This window comes from Dromiciops gliroides, chromosome 6, assembly GCF_019393635.1.
Source record: "Dromiciops gliroides isolate mDroGli1 chromosome 6, mDroGli1.pri, whole genome shotgun sequence".
NCBI classification, from domain to species: domain Eukaryota; kingdom Metazoa; phylum Chordata; class Mammalia; order Microbiotheria; family Microbiotheriidae; genus Dromiciops; species Dromiciops gliroides.
The window spans coordinates 256988294-257008427 of NC_057866.1; the positions used below are offsets into that span (position 1 = coordinate 256988294).

Sequence of the window (20134 nt, forward strand, 5' to 3'; positions counted from 1 at the left end):
GAATGTAAGTTGTGGCATTCTTGCCGCTGAATTTCCAGGACCCTTAGCATGGGTAAACTAGTAAGCGGTAGATGAGTAAATCTACTTTGATGGATCTATACTGGGCTTGTTTCTTTTTCTTTTCTTTTTTTTTTTTTAAGCAAGGCAATTGGGGTTAAGTGACTTGCCCAGGGTCACACAGCTAGTAAGTGTTAAGTGTCTGAGGCCGGATTTGAACTCAGGTACTCCTGACTTCAGGGCCGGTGCTCTATCTACTGCGCCACCTAGCTGCCCCTGTTTCTTTTATTTATTTATTTAGGGTTTTTTTTTGTTTTTTGCAGGTCAATGGGGGTTAAGTGACTTGCGCAGGGTCACACAGCTAGTAAGTATCTGAGGCTGGGTTTGAACTCAGGTCCTCCTGAATCCAAGGCTGGTCCCTTATCCACTGTGCCACCTAGCTGCCCCCTGGGCTTGTTTCTTATTTCACCTAGATCACCTGTCCAAGGAAAGAGAAATCACTCCATGGACTGGTTTTCTCTGATCACTGGCTTTCCTCTCTACAATCCGTCAGCCCTCTGGAAGGATAAAGTTGGGGCACTCTTTGTAAAGATTCCATGGGCAAACAGTGGGACAACCCTAGTGGCATCTCCCCCCTGGGTTGGTTTAGTATACATTTTCCTCCAAATTAGGCTATCTTGCAGACATTAGAAAGAGCATTAGCATGAGGTAGAGTCTGAGGAGGATCTCATATGATGTGGAAAGCTTATCTGTCCTGAAGGCACGGCCTGTCCTAACCAGAATTCTCCTCACCTGGTACAGGTCTCTTCACAAGTCTCATTGCTCGGGGTCCCCAATGCTTCATATATAATTGAGGGAGGGGGAGGAGGAAAATCTTCCAGGCTGGCCCCCAGTGCCTTCAGGTCTATTGGAGGAGGTAATGGGGGTGGTGGAGGTGGAGGTAACACGGGCAAAGTTTTCAAAGTGGGACTGGACGTGGAATTGGGTCTCAAATTCTGCACAAACACCTCATCGTCGCCTTCTTCCTGAGGGCATGGGACGGCCTGAAGGGCTGACTCAGATATTCTGAGGGAGCCCTTTTCAGGTGTAGTGAAGGGTCGTAGGGGACTGTTGGGGTTAGATGTGGTGCTTGGGCTAGGCAGACTCTGACGTTGCTGATAGTGCTTCTGATTTGGTGTCCCAGGAGATGAAGAGGGCTCTGAGAAGACGTCCTCTCTGAGTGAGTGGGCCCATTTCACTCGGGGGGGAGGGGGCCTCTGAGGTAGAGGGCCCTTATTTTTCTTCACCCCATTTGAAGCTAAATTCTCAAAGCAGTTGTCCTCAATGTCGCTTGGACTCTGGGGCCGTGGTGGGATATGACCATTACTTCTGAGGATGGCGGCAGGTGCGTCCACTGGAGAAGGCTGCTTCCCAGCCAGGACATCTCTTTCTGCATGCAGATAAGGCTGAGGAGAGTAGGTGGAGTTGGCCCCAGAGGTCTGAGCTGATTTCACAGGGTTGATCTGTGAGTTTTTTGCGTCTACGAAAGGACCTGGCCTTCCTGCCATTGGTGGCCCAAAGGCTGGAGATCTGCTGCTAGGCCTTTGAGGTTCCAAAGTCCTAGAACACTCCATGAGAACCAATGACCCATTTGGTACTTTGTGAGACCCTGGGTGATGTGTAAGTGATGACTTCTCTTCATTGCTTCTTTCAGAATAACTGAACTGCCTGGAGTGAGATATAAACACATGGGCAGCAAATGTGAAATGATTGAACAAAAGCTGAGGGAAGAACATACCTCAGAGATGACCCAATGCATCCAATGGGTTAAGAAGGCTCTCTCAGGGAAATGGCTTCCTCTGATCTCAGAGGAAGTCAACTATTTTTGCAAAGTCAGCTCAGAGATAAGCAATGGATTCTAGGAAAAAGCTGATGAGGCATTTCCTATTAGGTCAAAACCAACACCTGAGGTGATTTTGAGGAAAATCTATTAAGAGGAGAGAAGAAGAATAGAAAGCAACTCTTTGGCTTATGAGCAGAGAGTCACTCCTCTTGTATGCATGCATGCATGTACACATACTGTATTATATATATTATACATAAATCACATACATAATTCTTCATTGGGAAGGAAGACTTGGATAGAAAAATATTGATATGGGCTGGTTAATTTAGAACTTTTATTTACAAGCTTCTATTAAGTTCCTAATATTCTTATTCTTCAAATATGAAGAAAGGAGTTTTGGGTCCTTAAAAATGCATCATTGAGAGGGGCAGCTAGGTGGCGCAGTGGATAGAGCACCGGCCCTGGAGTCAGAAGGACCTGAGCCTCAGACACTTAACACTCACTAGCTGTGTGACCCTGGGCAAGTTACTTAATCCCAATTGCCTCTCTTAAAAAAAAAAAAAAAGCATCATTGAAAGGTGTGTGTGTGTGTGTGTGTGTGTGTGTGTCTGTCTGTCTGTCTGTCTGTCTGTCTGTGTGTGGGGGTAGGGCTGAAATGGGAAAGGCCCAGGATGAGAGTGAGAGAGAGAGATCCTAAGTTGTTGTTTCTGCCAAAGTGAAACATCTGGTTGGGGTCTCAGATTCTAAGGAGGGAGCTATCAATGTATTTGGGGGGGGGGCAATGAGGGTTAAGTGACTTGCCCAGGGTCACACAGCTAGTAAGTGTTAAGTGTCTGAGACCGGATTTGAACTCAGGTCCTCCTGAATCCAGGGCCGGTGCTTTATCCACTGTGTCACCTAGCTGCCCCTCTTCCCATTTCTTCTTCTTCTTCTTTTTTTGTTTTTGCTGGCAATGGGGGTTAAGTGACTTGCCCAGGGTCACACAGTTAGTAAGTGTCAAGTGTCTGAGACCGGATTTGAACTCAGGTCCTCCTGAATCCAGGGCCGGTGCTTTATCCACTGCGTCACCTAGCTGCCCCTCTTCCCATTTCATCTTCTTCTTTTTTTTTTTTTTTGCTGGCAATGGGGGTTAAGTGACTTGCCCAGGGTCACACAGCTAGTAAGTGTCAAGTGTCTGAGGCCGGATTTGAACTCAGGTACTCCTGAATCCAGGGCCGGTGCTTTATCCACTGCGCCACCTAGCCGCCCCCCCATTTCTTCTTAAGCACATCTCTCTGGCATGAGAAATACTTTCACTCTGAAAATGTTATTTAATTTCAGTTTTCCTTTAAGGCTTTTGAATTTGAAGTTAAATTTAGCTCTCAGTTTTTCTTATTGTTTTCTGGAAAGAATTTGGGGAGATTTCAAAATTTTGATATACAATCTGAGAGATACTCCCCTCTTTCACTAGTTTTATAGTCTGGTTTTTAAAATCCTATTAATATTTTTTAGTTTTTATTTTTGAGATTTTAGTTTTGAATTTTTTCTTGATGTCCTATACCTAATTCCTTTATAAAATCAATCAACTGCATTCCTCTGATGAATACAGATTTAAAGGTATGCTATTCAATGTTGCTAATAATGCAGTATGTTTAAAAAACAACCACTCTATATGGCTATGCTGGTGATTGTGAGTTTAATGCATTATATAATTAGATATAAATTATGAATATATCGGTGTGGTTCTTCAAAAGTAAAAAAGGTAGCAAGGTTCCCCAAAAGAGGTAGGGAATAATTACTTCTGGAAAATAAGATTAAAGAGCAGATAGAATTTGATGATTTGTGGGAGGAGCTATTTTATGCTAAAATGCTGTGTAAGAATTAATATCACGATTGGAGAGGGGAAAAATTCCAGTAAATTCACAGATTGTAATGTGTAAATTCCCTGAGGATACTTGATTATCTCAGTGAGTTTGAAGACAAAGAGAGTTTGATATTTACACACTGGGAATTGCCAGTCCGTAGGCTCCTTCCCTAATGAGTAGGTCTAGATTAGAGGAATAAGCAATAATCTTTAAAAATCATCAGATGCCACACATGAATAATACAAAAAGAGGAAAGAAAAAATACCATTAGAAGCCTCCAACTATATGCAATCTGGGCTGGTTCTTTTGTTGTTGTTGTTTTTAAATATCATTGGTTGATTACATGTTTGTAGGTATGAGTTCTGACAGATCAGATGTAAGATGTGAACCTTCTAAACCAATACAATAATCTCTTTCCATGGATCCTTATTGAATGAAAATAGCTGATCTATTCCTACTCAAGGGTTTGAAAATTTACAGTAGAATTCCCCAATTGAGAAATGGTCAAAGGATATGAACAGGCAGTTTTCTGATGAAGAAATCAAAGCTATATATTGCCATATGAAAAAATGCTCTAAACCACTATTGATTAGAAAGATGCAAATTAAAGCAACTCTGAGGTACCACCCAACACCTATCAGATTGGCTAATATGACAAAAAAGGAAAATAATAAATGTTGGAGAAGCTGTGGAAAAATTGGAACACTAATGCATTGTTGGTGGAGCTATGAACTGATCCAACCATTCTGGAGAGCAGTTTGGAACTATGACCAAAGGCCAAAAAGCTTTGCATACCCTTTGACCCAACAATACCACTATTAGGTCTTTTCCCCAAAGAAATCATAAAAAAGGGAAAAGGACCCACATGTACAAAAATATTTATAGCTGCTCTTTTTGTGGTGGCAAAGAATTGGAAATTGAGGGGTTGCCCATCAATTGGGGAATGGCTGAACAAGTTGTGGTATATGAATGTAATGGAATACTATTGTGCTGTAAGAAACAATGAGCAGGCAGATTTCAGAGAAACCTGGAAGGACTTGCATGAACTGATGATGAATGAGATGAGCATAACCAGTAGAACATTGTACACAGTATCAACAACATTGTGTGTTGATCAACTGTGATAGACTTGATTCTTCACAACAATACGATGGTCCAAGATAGTTCCAAAGGACTCATGATGGAAAATATTCTCCAAATCCAGAAAAAAACCAAAGAACTGTTGAATCGGGATGCAAATCAAACCACACTATTTCTATTGTTTTTGTTGTTGTTGTTTTTCTTTTTTGAGGTTTTTCCTTTTTGCTCTGGTTCTTCTCTCATAACATGACTAATGCAGAAATATGTTTATTGTGATTGTACATATATAACCTATATTAGATTACTTGCTGTCTTGGGGAGGGGGGAGGGAGGGAGAAAAGTTTGAAACTAGAAATATTATAAAAACAAATGTTGAAAACTATCTCTAAATGTAACTGGAAAATAATAAAATATTTATATGGAAAAAGAGGAAAATTTACACTAGAGGATGCATATGCTTTGTGGTTGGTTTTTATCTTTGGACTGCCATATTATCCCTGATCTGACACTGATCCTCAGGGCTTGCCATACCTAACCTAGTTTTTAAAATTAGATTTCTCCAGCAGGATAGTAATTGAAATCATAATCTGATGTTTAATGATACCGATCTTTTAATTAACTTCATTACACTACTTGTATCCTGAGGCTTCTTAGAGATGTACCAGTTTAAAACAGGCAAAAGCCAAACATTAACATTAATCTTTCAGATATCTAGTCTAAGAAATGATAAATAGGAAAATTTTAGGGAAGCGTGAGAAGATTTATATGAATGGGTATAATGTGAAGTAGGGAGAACTAAGAAAACAACATACACAATGACTATAACAAAGAAACTGGAAAGAAGAGTCATATATCCCTAATACATGGTCAATTTTGGAATATGTACCATTTACTGCTGAGAAAAAGGTATATTCCTTTCTATGTCCATTCAGTTTTCTCCAGACATCTAGCATATCTAACTTTTCTAACATTCTATTCACCTCTTTAACTTCTTTGTTATTTATTTTGTGGTTAGATTTATCTAATTCTGAGAGGGGAAGTTTCAGATCCCTTACTAGTATACTTTTGCTGAAACAGTCATATATCCCAAAGATGCCAAAGGCACTAGAAAAGAACCAATAGTCACAAAAACACTTAGCAGGCAGGCAGACAGACAGACAGACACACACACTTTTGAGCATTTTCACTGGTTGAACCCAAGCCTGGAATTTTCTCCTTGCTTCTCTTTGCTTCCTTCTAATTTCTGCTAGAATTCTACTTCCTGCAAGAAGCCTTTCACTTGATGTTAGTGCCTTCCCTCTATTATCTTCATCTTATCCTGTCTACATCTTTCTTTTTTTCTTTGGTTTTTGGGTGAGGCAACTGGGGTTAAGTGACTTGCCCAGAGTCACACAGCTAGTAAGTTTTAAGTGTCTGAGGTCAGATTTGAACTTAGGTCCTCCTGGATTCAGGGCTGGTGCTCTATCCACTGTGCCACCTAGCTGCCCCCCCCCTTTCTTGTACATATATGCAATTGCATGTTTTAATCACCCATAGGACTGTGAGCTCCTTGGGGGCAGGGACTATTTTTTTTTTTGCCTTTCTTTGTGCCTCCAGTGCTTCATACAATGCCTAGCACATAGTAGGTTCTTAGTAAATCCTTGTTGACTAGTTGCAATGACCAATCATGACTCCAGAAATTTGATGATAAATCATGGTCCCACCTCTTGGCATGAATGTAATGGATTAGAAGTAGAGAATGAGTCAGCCAGGTGGTGCAGACCTGGAGTCAGGATGACCTGAGTTTAAATACAGCCTCAGACACTTACTAGCTAGGGGACCCTAGGCAATTCACTTTAACCCCATGTCTGCCTCAGTTTCCTTACTTATAAAAAGAGAATAATAATAACACCTGTCTTTCAGGATTGTTGTGAGGATAAAACAAGATGACATTTTTAAAGTACCATGTAAAAGTTATTATGCTTTCAGACACAGCCAACATGTGAATTTGTTTTGTTTGACCATATTTATCTGTTATTAGGGAGGATGTCTGTTGGGGTGCTGGGTAGTGATAATGGTGGACAAAGAAAGAATAGAATGTCAGTGGAATATTTGAAAATCCACCTAAGAGAACAGACATTCAGAAAGACTGAGAGAAGGCAGGGCAGTTTGGTTATTATCACGCTAAATTTAGCAAACAAAAAACCCAATAATTGCTCTCACAATTTCATATACAATCTGCCTTTTCTGTTCTTTGTATATTGAAATGTTCAGGTTTGTTGATGTCTGTCTAGATCATAATTAGAAAAAAACACTTTTTAAAGAAATGAGTTATGCAAAAAAAGATATTAACAATTTTCAAGTCAAGATTCAGTCTTACTTGGTGATTATTCTGGAATCAAGAGAAGGAAAAATAAATTTTTCACAACGGCCCATTTTGTAGAAGGGGGCGAATGGTCCCCATACCTCTTGCATGTCATCAAAAACCCGAGGAGTGTGAGAACTGGAAGGTTTCGTGTTGGTCAAGAGGTCTAGCTCTTGATTTCAGACCAGACAACCCTGAAATTGTCTTTTTTTTAACCCCTTCTCATTTTCCACCCCAACTCTTATGGGTCTGGATAGACTCTCAAAGAAGGGGCTGAGCTTTGACTAGGGATGAAAGATTAGCTTAGCACATGCCTCACCCTAAGTCCTGCAGCCGGAAAGACAGCTTTGAGATGAAATTAATCCTGGTTAAGGCAGCAAGAATAATCTTGGAATGCTGCTCTTGGCAGACTAGCAGGTAATCTAATAACCTACTTCCTGTTGGAGTGCATTGCAGAAAGGACTAATATAAACTGGGAAAGGGAACAATGGTTGTTTGAGATATGGAACACAACTGTGGAACTGGGATAGAATTCAGGAATAGAAGTGGCAAGAGCATTTTAATGAAGTCACGCAGAAGCAAGGAAGGAAACAAGCATTTATGAAGACCTACTATCTGCAAGGCCCTCTGCTAAGTGATTTACAGATGTTACCTCATTTGATCCTTACAACCCTGGCAGGTAGGTATTATTATTATCCTCATTTTTACAAATGAGAAAACTGAGGCAGACAATGGTTAAATGACTTCTAGACCTGGTGTTCTATCTACTACATCACATGGCAACACACACCTGTAATCCCAGTTATAAAGGAGTCTAAATCTAGAAAAAGTGGGAGTTCTGAGCCCCAGTGGGCTGAGCAGATGGGGTGTCCATATTTAACTCAATATTAGTATGGTGTGCGTTTAGGAGGATGAACCGGGCCCAAAGCACTAATGGAACAGATCAAAGCTACCAGGCTAATTCAAATAGGACCAGCTTCTGCATCCCCCTGGTCCCCAGCTATGGACAAATTCCTTAAGCTCTCAGTGTCTCAAGCAACAACTTGAAACTCTTATGTTACAGCAGGGTTGCTGACCTGCACCAGAGGACCAAGTTTCCACACCTATAATTTCACACATTCAAGACCAAAATCCAAACAAAAGCAGAGCAAGACCACACGGGATAGCTCTATTCTGACACTAGAATCACAGCGGAACACTGCACCACCTCGCTGTCCCCTGTCAAAGGATTTTTGACAGCCAATTCCTTGGAAAAAATAAACAAACCAACAATACCACAAACAATATTAATAAATGCTTATTCTCTTCCCTTTTCTCAAAGGATTTTTTTTTTTTTGGTGAGACAATTGGGGTTAAGTGACCTGCCTAGGTCACACAGCTAGTAAGTGTCGAGGGTCTGAGGCTGGCCTCAAAAGATTTTTAATAGTTAATTCTTTGAAAAACAAGGCAACACTCTCTGAAGTCCATTATTCTAGGATTCTAGAAATTCTGCCTCTGAGGTAATTTTCCATTTCACATTTTCCCTATTTCAGTGTCTCATTTTGTGGACTAGCTTATGAAGGGTTTCTTCTTACAAGGGATTTGATACTCTTGGTATTAAGTCAGTGAATATGTAAGACTTCCTTAGGACAGATAGGAGAAAAGGAGTCTGTCCTGCCATCAGGACACTGACCTCCAGGAAGGGAAAAAGAATATATTAAGTGGGGGCAGCTAGGTGGCACTATAGTGGATAAAACATAGGCCCTGGATTCAGGAGGACCTGAGTTCAAATCCAACCTCAGACACTTCACACTTACTAGCTGTGTGACCCTGGGCAAGTCACTTAACCCCCATTGCCCTGCAAAAAAAAAAAAGAATCTATTAAGTGCCTTCTTTATGCTGGGCATTGCGTGAAGTCAACTACAAGTATTATGTCAAGGTTGATCCTCTAAAAGCAAATGAATTTTCTTCTAAGGGTATCACACTCAAATCTTCATAGAAAAAGAATATCAAAAATGCAAAAATAAAAAAGATGCATTGATTTAAACAAGTGGAGTGTTAAGTTCAGGCAACACACTGGCTATGGTGTATGGTACTGACAAAATTCATGGATCCTATCTCATTCGGTTATAGGGTTGTGGGAAAAAAGTGAGTAAGAAAGAGAGGGAGGAAGAGGAAGAGAGGAGAGAGACAAAGAAAGAGAGAGAAAGCAGAGAGAAAGACACACAGAGAGACAAAAACAAAGAAAGATAAAGAGACAGAGAAAGAGGGAAGGAGGGAGAGAGAGGGAGGAGAGGGGGGGTGGAAAGAGAGACAGACAGAAGGAAGGGAGAGAAAGGAGACAGAGAGAGAAGAGAGACAGAGATAAGAGGGAGGGAGGGAGGAAAACAGGGAGACAGAGAGAAAGACAGAAAGAAAAAGACAGAGAGAGGAGAGAGACAAAGAAAAAGAAAGAGAGAGAGAGAAGGAAGGAGGGAGGGAGAAAGGGGGAAAGAGGAGGAGAAGGGGAGAGGGGAAAGAGACAGACACAGAGGAGAGAGAAAAAAGAGACAAAGGGGGGATGGAGGGAGAGAGGAGATATGGAGATAAAGAGAGAGGGGGAAGGGAGAGAAAGAAAGGGAAAGGGAGACAGATATGGGGAGCGAATGAGGAAAGAAAGAAGAAGGAGAGGGAGGGGGGGAGATAGGCACACACACACACACACACACACACACACACACACACACACACACACACACGGAAAGAGAGCACCAACAGCTGCAGGAAAGGAGGTGTGCGTACCTGGATCCCGGGCCAGCAGTGCAGGAAGGAGACTTTCCCAGAAGGCTGTAGTCACTGTTCCCCCTCAGAAGCACATCCTTGAACACAGAAGGATCCCAGCATCACTGACCACCCAGAGGTTCCATCCCAGAACAAGGCTCTTCCTTAGGAAGAGCCTGTGCTATCTCCCAACCGCCACCCCACCGAGTTGAGTTAGTTGTGAAGTTTGGCCTTTGATGCCCAGATCAAATTTTAAACGGGATCTTTTGTTTTCCACTGGTTTTATCCTCTATGACATCTTAATGTATGAAGCAGCAGGAGGGAAAGAAGGCAGATAAATGGGAGAGGCAGGTAACACACCTGCCTTTTAAAATGAGAAAAACCAGGGGCAGTTAGGTAGTGCAGTAGATAAGGTACTGGCCCTGGATTCAGGAGGACCTGAGTTCAAATGTGACCTCAGACACTTGACACATACTAGCTGTGTGACCCTGGGCAAGTCACTTAACCCTCATTACCCCACAAAAAATAAATAAAATAAAATAAAATGAGCAAAACCCCTCAACTGAACTAAGTTGGACCCAGCTCACAAAGTTAAGAGGATTTTGGCCTAACTGATAATCAGAGTGAAGGAAATTCTTTTGGAGGGATTCCCCATCCTATATCATTTCCCCTTGGCAACACAAGATCATAATTTTAGAGTGAGAATAGACTATAAAGGCCTTTAAGTCCAACTCCTTTCCACCCCCGTCTTTATTTTACAAATAAAGAAACTGAAACAGAGTGGTTAAGTGACTTGACCAGAGTCATACAGCTAGCGAGTATCTGAGGTAGAATTTGAACTCAATTTGTCCTCAATTTGTGTCTTCTCCAACTATCCCAATGCTGCCTCTCACAGAGGCATAGTTTGTTCCATAGGTGTATTTAGATGTCAGTATTTTGAAAACAGCACAATTCGATGCTTGGAATCAGGCTTGATTATGGTAATGATGTTAATATCATCCTTGTCTTTGACTTTTCTGAGATGAAAGTCACATAATGATCCCTTCTTTTCTTACCTCAAAACTTTATTTATTTATCTTCTTTATTTACACATTCCTCACTCTCCTCATTAACTTTGGCTGGACTTCTGAAAAGCAGATAAATCCTCAAAAGCAGAGAAAATTCTACTTAATTACTGATACTTACACCCAGGGAGGTACTGATTCATGGGGCTTAAAATTAAATTAGCATCCAGAAATGTCGACCACCCACTTTCTCATTTTAATTGGCAGGTGGCTTCTGGGAGGTCATTTAGATCTCTCTATGATACAAGGGGCAGCTTGGCAGCACAGTGAATGGAGCCCAGGCTCTGGAGTCAGGAAGACTTGCATTCAAAACCAGCCTTAGACCCTCACTAGCTGTGTGACCTTGGAAAAGTCACTTTACCCTGTTTGCTTCAGTTTTCTCTTAAAATGAACTGGAGAAGGCAATGGGAAACCACTCTAGTATCTTTGCCAAGAAAACCCCAAATGAGGTCACAAAGAGTTGGAAATGACAGAAAAATACCTAAGAACAACAAAAAATACATATCACAAAGACCCCTCATAAAAACTTTATGAAATGATGTCAAAGAAGTCATTGGTCCTTTGGAGGATTAGACCTATAATCAATGTACTGGGAATAAATAAGATAGTCATATTGAAGAAAAAATTCTGCTTTTAATAATATTAGCCATGAGGGGCAGCTAGATGGCGCAGTGGTTAAAGCACCAGCCCTGGATTCAGGAGTACGTGAGTTCAAATCCAGCCTCAGACACCTGACACTTACTAGCTGTGTGACCCTGGGCAAGTCACTTAACCCCCATTGCCTGCAAAAACAAAAAAACCAAAACAAACAAAAAATAATATTAGCCATGTATGAGCAGAGGGTCTGATAAAAGTGAATTTGGGGCTGGATCTCTTATCCTTTGGAGGACTTGTAGAAGGGAGAACAGATATTATATAAATGCTTTTTTTGGGGGGGTGGGGTGGGGCAATGAAAGTTAAGTGGCTTGCCCAGGGTCACACAGCTAGTAAGTGTCAAGTATCCGAGGCCAGATTTGAACTCAGGTCCTCCTGAATCCAGGACCAGTGCTCTATCCACTGTGCCATCCAGCCGCCCCATGCAAAAAAACAGTTTTAATCTTCCTGTATGAAAAGGAAAATGCGCAAAATAAGGGAGGAAGCTGAGGCCATTAATGGCTACACTTTCCCATGAGAACAGAGTTACAATTTTTTTTTTTGTAGAGTTACAATTGCACATACCTGACATTTCTTATCCGAGATGGGGGACGACCTGGACCTCGAATGACAAGGGACAGTCAGAACATCTGACCTGTCCAGCAGATCTTCAGCAGACATGGACTTTCCTGCCCTCTTGGTCACAGTGACCAGGGCAGAATGCTTGTCAAGAGCCCAGGTGACTTTCTGTGGATGACTGAGCTGGTCACCGGCCTCTCCAAGCCAATCTGCCTGTGCAGGTTCCCTCCTGGGATGCCAATACCTTTCAGCACGGAGATGACCGTTGGCGAAAGAACTGCTCCGATCTCGTGGCATGCTCCGTGTCTCGAGGCTGTGTCTGTCCAAGTTTCCCACCAATTCTGGGGGCAGGGTGGCAGACCCTCTCCTAGAGAATGGGATTTGCTCCTGCAAGGAGTTCACACTGGAGACTGAAGTGAGGCTACGGCTCTCTCGTCCGTGATTGACCGAAGAGGATGGTCTCTTCCCGGTTTTGCGTTGAATGTAGTCGGCCAGGGCGGTCTGCTGTAGTTGCTTCAGCTCAGGCCTGGAGAGGTTAAGGGTGGAGCAAGCTTTCCCCTCTCTCTCAAAGATGCGGCGCCTATCTGCCACTGTGTTCTCTGGGAAGCCAAAGGGAAGATCCTTCCTCTGGGGACAGCAGGCAGCTGGCTCTCCTGCCCCAGATACCCCAACTTCATTCATCTTCTCAGGCTCTGAATAGGAACGCTTCTTTTGTTCAGCTGTGAGTCGCTTCCGGCCTCCAACCCGGGCCACCAGGGCTGCTGCGTCTTCCCTGGGTGGGCTCCCCTCAGTGGGAGTGATGCTGTGTCGTTCCTTGGGGATATGAGGTGAAGCAGACATCACTGTTACTTCTGGGCTCCTCATCCCCAAGTGGGCAGAGGCTGGCCTCTGCCTTGCCCCTCGCCTTGACTGGGATACTACGGGGGGACCCAGATCGAGATCCCGACGTTGGAAGGAAGTGGCTCCCAGGACCCTGGACTGAGCATCCTTGATACTATTCCGATAGGCCTGGTTTAAGGGAACCTCAAGAAGTGGTGACTCAGGGCTAGTAGGCCTACCTCCTCTCCACAGGGTTTCCTCCTCCACCTTGTTGGAAAGCTGGAAGGTGCTTTGGCTGCGTTGTAGGAGAGGCCCACTTCTGAGTGGCTTCGTCTCTGGGTGTGCACGGCCACCATTCCCAACCCTCCTTGGCTGATGTTCAGGTAGATGCCAGGAAACGCCTTCAGGTTTCTTCTTACCCTCTTTGACCAGGTTCTCCCCAGTGCTCCCAGAACTTATGGATGAACCTGCTTCCGAGAAGCTTATTTCATCCTGGGGATCTTCAAGGCCGATCATGGAGCTTCCACTACCAGGTGTGTGTTCCAGCTTGCTGGCCCTGTAGATGTAGCTGCTCACACTCAAGGGTCTCCGGTTCCTTTGTTCACGTTGCTCAATCTTACTGACCTTCTCCAACACGGAGCAGTTGGGTTTACCATAATGAGAGGTCTGGAGGGTGTTGCCTGAACTAAGCCGCCTCCGGTTCAGGCTGGATGTCTGCCTGTGGGCCTCATGCCTTGGTTGAGAATTATGGAAAGGGGGCGAGCCTTTAGTTCCTCCCTCAGTCCTGACATGGGAAGCTTGCCAGTCGGAATGGTCCCATTGTTCAAGAACTGTCTTTTGGGGCTCTTGTTCCATTGGACTCACGTTGATCCTACTGTCAGGGTTTCCCTCCTGAGGACCCATTGGTAGGTCCAGGCTCTCTTGCTTCCTGGTGCTTTCGGAAATAGTCTGTCGAGATAAAAAACTTGAATTTGTTTTGCCTGAAGTGCTCCATGAGTCTTCTCTTTCTGGTCGTGGTTGAAGGCGGGCATTTTGAGACTCCTGGAATTCTGCCCTTCTGGGTTCTGAGGGTCTGCAAAGTACCTGGCCTTCATTGGCTTCCTGAACCTGGATCTGCAGGGTCTGAGGGATGTGATGGTTGGAGTGCTGTACACTCTCGTGCATGCTTTCTCTCCCATTGGAGAGCACACTGTTGCCCTCTGAAATCTGCAGCTCATCCTTCCTCAGGGAAGTGCCCCTGATGTTCTCAGACTCTGATATGAAATGTGGCTTATATGGGGAAAACTTGACTGTGGCTTCTGGCTTCTCCACTGGGGGTGGTGAGATATACTCTGGAGCCTGGTAGAAGATGGCTGCAGACTTACTGGGGCCATTTTGATTCCCATTCTCAAGATGAGCCCCCTTGTCACAAGTGCTCAGTGTGGCGGTATAACTGCATTCCTTGACGAGTGCTGGGTATACCATCCCATTGCTGCTCACAGAAGGCTGGGGCATCTGGGCAAAGTGCGGTTCAGGTGAAGGTACAGGGTAGATGCCAGTAGGGAGCAGTGGCTGGCCTGGTTGGGATGCTTGGCCATAGTTTTGCTTGGGCTTCACTGGGGGACTACTCTCTGGACTTTTCTCTAGAAGAGGATGCAAATGTTCTTCTGGAAATGAAGTCTTTAGAGATCCAGGGAAGCCTGAGTGGGGCCGGCCACACCTGCTGTACTCGAGGCTAGAACAAGAGCTGGATCTCTCATAATGCCTGAGAACCGCATAGCTGCCACTCCGAGTTGGGGGCATGGGAGCACCCACCTTGTGGGGTAGGCTGTTGGATTTTGTCTCATGGGACCTGCAGTACTCTTGGTTCCAGGAGAGCAGGGGTGTCCGGCCCCCTCTAGGATGATTATGCCACCCATCATAATCCCGACCATCCGCTGACTCCTGGGATTCTCCTGTGGGGAGAAGCAATGCTGAAGAGTTCACCTCATACTCTGCTGAGACGCCTCGCCTGGTGTCGTAGACTGTCTTGACATACCGGATGTCAGCCTGTTTCATGCCTTCCAATAGGCTGCCTTGGGCGGGTGTTGTGGCCACTGTGTCAGAACACTCCTGGGCAGAGAAGCTGGTGGGGGGATACTCGAGGATGCTAGAACTGGTAGAGAAGGAACTATAAGCAGAGTCTCTCTTGTTGTGGAGGTGGGTGAGCTGGTCGATGCTACTGGTAGACTTGGCAGGAGAGAGGAGGTGACATGGGGGGTAGCCACCGCTGTGGTCCAAACTCTCCATGCTCCCTTGGGAGCTGTACTGATCGGGGCTCCTTCTTGGATAAGCATGGCTATAGTTAGAGACATCGCTTGTAGAGGAACTGCGAGGGAAAAGAGAGAAAACCGATTAGTGACATGGGAGAGTTATGATTTAGCAGACTCTGGAAGCCAGCTCTCAAAGAGACATTTTGGGACAGCAAGGTGGATAGAGCACTGGGTCCGAAGTCAGGAGGACCTGAGTTCAAAACTGGCCTCAAGCACTTACTAGCTGTGTGACCCTGGGCAAGTCACTTAACCCCAGGTGCTTCCACCCTCCTAAAAGAAAACCAAATTAAAGAGACTATTCAATGTGTGTATATATGTGTGTGTGTGTGTGTGTGTGTGTGTATTTAAGAACTGAATAGCCCATAGAAACCTTTCCTTATTGAGATAAGTGAAAAAAGGTACAGGAAAAGAAAACTAGTCGTGTACTTGTATGACCCCTGTCCCATCTTCTGTGAGTTATTTGCACTTAAACAACTTTCCTTTAAAAGGACTCATAATAGAAAAGGGAAGGACATGTTTCCCAAGGAAAGAAGATGATCCAGCTTGGCCAGAGCAAAGTCTGTGGAGGTGGAGCCATGGGAAAAGATTGAAAAGGTGAAGTGCTGGCAGATTGTGGAGTGTTGACGTGTTGAGCAAAAGGGTCTGAATTTTACTTGTGAGAAAATAGGGAGCCCCCAGAAGTATTTGAGCAGAAGGACGGAATATAGGATGGCACCAGAATCTGGATCCATTGGAACAGGCAACCTGAGCTGACTCTTGAAGTGCCTTGAGCTTCATGGAATATTTCTCTGTAGATTAAAGCAACTTCAACTCCTGAAATGCAGTCCCCTCAGGTCTAGGAGAAACTCCCTCCTAACATCTGCCTTTTAATCTGTAGTTTCATTGACCATTCAGCTCAAGGACCAAGCTCCTACACGAAACCTTTCTTTATATTCCTCCGGCTGCTAGTGCCTGACTCTCCTCACCATCACCTTTTAATTCTTTTGGATCTATTTAGCTATGCACATTGATTCATAGTAAAAGATTGAGAGATCAGAGGATCATAGATTTGAAGCTGGAAGAGACATGTTGGGTCATATAATTCAGCTCCCTTAATTTTGTTATGGAAACTGAGGCCCAGAAAGGTTAATTAACTTGTCCAATATCAAATAAGTATGAAGTTGCAGAGGTAGGATTTCATTCCATGTTCCCTGACTCTTTATCAAGTGTTCTTTCTAGCACATTGCCTACATGTTATTTCCCATGACAGAGTATAAACTATTTTGGGGCAAAAACTCTTCCTCCCTCCCTCCCTTCCTTCCTTCCTCTCTCTTTCCTCCTTCCTCCCTCTCTCTTTCTTTCCTTCCTCCCTCCCCTCCTCTCTCTTTCCTCCTTCCTTCCTTCCTTTCTTCCTCCCTCTTTCCTCCTTCCTTTCTATCTTTCCTCCTTCCTTTCTATCTTTTCTCCTTCCTTCCTTCCTTTTTGCCTTTATCTTCCCAGAATCTAGCACAGTGCCTAATAAAAGTGTGTTGATTGCTTGGGTAGCTTGAAGAGTTCTGAGAATTATTCCTTCTCATTCTCCCCAATGAAAAAGCCTCCATCCCCACAGAATCCCTGGTTCTTGGATGACTTGGGAAGTTGGACTCAGAGGTTCTTGAGATCGGTCTCTAGATGCAAACTCTTCATTTAGCTCAAGGAGTCAAGTATTCCCAAAGTCATCTTGTTCTCCCCTTCCAAAGTAACTGGGCTTTTAAAAGATGCACGGGTAGAATTAGACACTGTATCACTCGCACTCACATACAAGCCCTGCTATTGCTATGTTGCTTATGTGTGTGTACACAGCAAGATCTCTTTGGGAATTTGTCTTAGACACAATGTGAACATTTTGTAGCAACATTACACTACACAGATGGGGAGATGATGACAACACAAGTAACTATGTTCAGAAAATTATTGCTTCTCCCATTCATCTCGGTTAGAAACATACAATATATTGCACTTGGGCAAAATAATGGCAAAAAAATTAAGATGTTACACTTTTTACCCAAGCCTCATCACATCTTCATTTGGGAAATGGGATGCAAGAAATAACTAATAAAATCGTTTGGGGGAAAAAAAGAAAGAAAAGAAAAACTATCATAAAACTGTAATTATGTTAATAGTTGAAATGAGCAGAACCAGGAGAACATCAAACACAGTAATGACAATGTTGTATGATGATCAACTGTGAAAGTCTTAGCTACTCTGATCAAGATATTGATTCAAGTCAATTGCAAAGAACACATGATGAAAAATGCTATCCCCTCTAGAGAGAGAACTGATGAAACTTTGAGTGCAGATTAAAGCACATTCATTTTATTTTTCATGTGTGTGTTTGTGTGTGTGTGTATATGTATGTGTGTATGTGTGTGTGTGTTTTCTTTTACAAAATGGCTAATACGGAAATATGGGGCCAGTATAGCCAGTCTACCAGACTGTGCCCTGGCATTATTTTTTTAAATTTTAAAGTATTCATTCATTCATTCATTCATTTACTTATTTACTTACTTATTTATCTATCTATTTATTTATTTATAAGCAGGGCAATGAGGGTTAAGTGACTTGCCCAGGGTCATACAGCTAGTAAGTGTCAAGTGTCTGAAGCTGGATTTGAACCCAGGTCGTCCTTGGGGGCCAGTGCTTTATCCACTGTGTCACCTAGCTGCCCCCTGCCCTGGCATTTCTTGTTGGATATTTACCACTATATTCTAATCTAGACCAACAGTATTACTTCCACCTGACTTCAAACTCTCCCTCCCTCCCTCCCTCCTTCCTTCCTATAGTGCTTTTCCCCATTTGACTTGGTCACCTCCTGAATACTACTGAGTGAATTATATTATTGGGTCTTATATGAATGAAAAAAAAAATTAGTAACCCTATGTGATAAGCTCTGGAGAAACAAATGGACAAGACAGTCCATGCCCTCAAGGATATCACATTCTAATGTGTTACATAACAAAGAGGAGGTTGCAGGTTTGAGTCAGAGAGAAAGATCCAGCGGGCAGCTAGATGGCGCAGTGGATAGAGTACCGGCCCTGGAGTCAGGAGTATCTGAGTTCAAATCCGGCCTCAGACACTTAACACTTACTAGCTGTGTGACCCTCGGCAAGTCACTTAACCCCAATTGCCTTACTTAAAAAAAATAAAAAAAGAAAGATCCAGGTCCCACACTTCAGTTTCTTATGTTGAGCCATTTGACAGTACCAAGGACTTTAGTGACCAAAACTTTCTTTGCTGGTTGTCATGTGTTGTCCTAGGAATGGCCTCATCCTCTTGGGGTTTTTTTAGAGAATGATGACTGTGGTGGTCTAGGATGAAAGCAGCACTCATGGTCTAGGGGTGCCATCACTTGCTGGGCACTTGAGCTTATCTGTCCACTAGTGGGAAGTGGTCAGCAGCTGGTATGGGTGATTAGCAGCAAGGGTTGCTAGCTGCTTCTATACAGTGATAGGCTATAGTCAATGGGAGTCTGCACTGGAAGCAGATCTAGCGATCTTAGGGCCACTTCTATTCCCAAGCCTCTTGGGATCAGGGTCCAGGGCTATTTCCATAGGTGTGTGAGGGGAGGTGATGGAAGGGGAAGGGAGGTCAAGAGATTAGTTAACTATATGACCCTAGACAAGTCAGCTGACATCTCTAAGCCTTAATTCATAGCTATATAAATTATTATCTGTCATATCTACCTAACAAGATTTTCGTGAGGATAAAATGAGAAAATGAAAATCCTATAAAAAGTTTAAAGCTCCTTCCCTTCTTCCTTCTTCTTTCTCTCATGTATGTGTACATGTGCACACACACAATACACACACACACACACACAGTACATAGTATGATGCTATCTTGAGATAATGCTGCTTGAATTCAGGGACTGTTTTGTTCACAGTCATTTTCTTTAAAAAAGCATACAAGAGGGGTGGCTAGGTGGCGCAGTGGATAGAGCACCGGCCCTGGAGTCAGGAGTACCTGAGTTCAAATCTGGCCTCAGACACTTAACACTTACTAGCTGTGTGACCCTGGGCAAGTCACTTAACCCCAATTGCCTCACTAGAAAAAAAAAGCATACAAGGTGGCAGCTAGGTGGCACAGTGGATAAAGCACCAGCCCTGGATTCAGGAGGACCCGAGTTCAAATCTGGCCTCAGACACTTGACACTTACTAGCTGTGTGACCCTGGGCAAGTCACTTAACCCTCATTGCGACCCCTCCCCAAGCATACTAGGATTCTACTGATACCACTTCATTACTGTCAGAGCAGCAATCTAGACCACGACGGGCTATAAAAGGGAGAGTGTTGAGAAATGTTGATTTATTTTAAGTATAATCAGTAGAATGCAAACTTCTTTAGGGAAGGGACTGTTTTGATTTTGTCCATTGCCTAGTAAAATAACAGGTATACAGTAGGTGCTTAATAAACGCTTGTTGAATTATTGAATCTTTGCAATGGGCAGTCACTTTGAACCCCTTGAAAAACATACTCATGCTAAACATAGTATTGTGGCATCAGGTCTCACTAAAACCTTTTTGTACCTAGTTGTTTGCACATTGTCTCCCCTATTAGATTGTGAGCTCCTTAAGAACGGGAACTGTTTTGTGCCTTTCTTTATAGCCCCAGAACTTAAAGTTCCTGGAACAGAGTAGGTACTTAATAAATATTTACTGACTAAATGATCTGATAAAGGGAGTATTAGAGGGTTATCTCAGCGAAATCCCAAATGTAACAGCTTGTAGGCACTCAGCTTTCTGGTCTGTATATTCTTCTCCCTACTGTCATTACCATCCTGCCCCCACTGCACCTTCCTCCTTACCCATTTCACTTCCTGCAGCTAAGTCCCTGAGCCAGGGCTAGGGTTTGGCAGAACAAGGATGATGACCATCCACTGACTTGGCAACTAGACCACTAGA

The 20134-nt window shown here is 43.5% G+C and overlaps 1 protein-coding gene across 4 annotated transcripts in view; it reads right to left on the reverse strand.

The window, feature by feature from the left end:
- Positions 1-20134, reverse strand: part of SHROOM3 (shroom family member 3) — a 246013-nt gene that overhangs the window by 16249 nt on the left and 209630 nt on the right. For 3 of the 4 annotated variants that reach the window (XM_043971907.1, XM_043971906.1, XM_043971908.1), the window contains 3 exons: positions 12112-15271; positions 9851-9927; positions 790-1704 (listed from right to left, as the gene is read on the reverse strand). In XM_043971907.1, coding sequence (XP_043827842.1) covers positions 790-1704; positions 9851-9927; positions 12112-15271 — 4152 coding nt within the window. The remainder of the gene's footprint in view (positions 1-789; positions 1705-9850; positions 9928-12111; positions 15272-20134) is intronic. The other variant, XM_043971909.1, reaches the window with a different exon arrangement.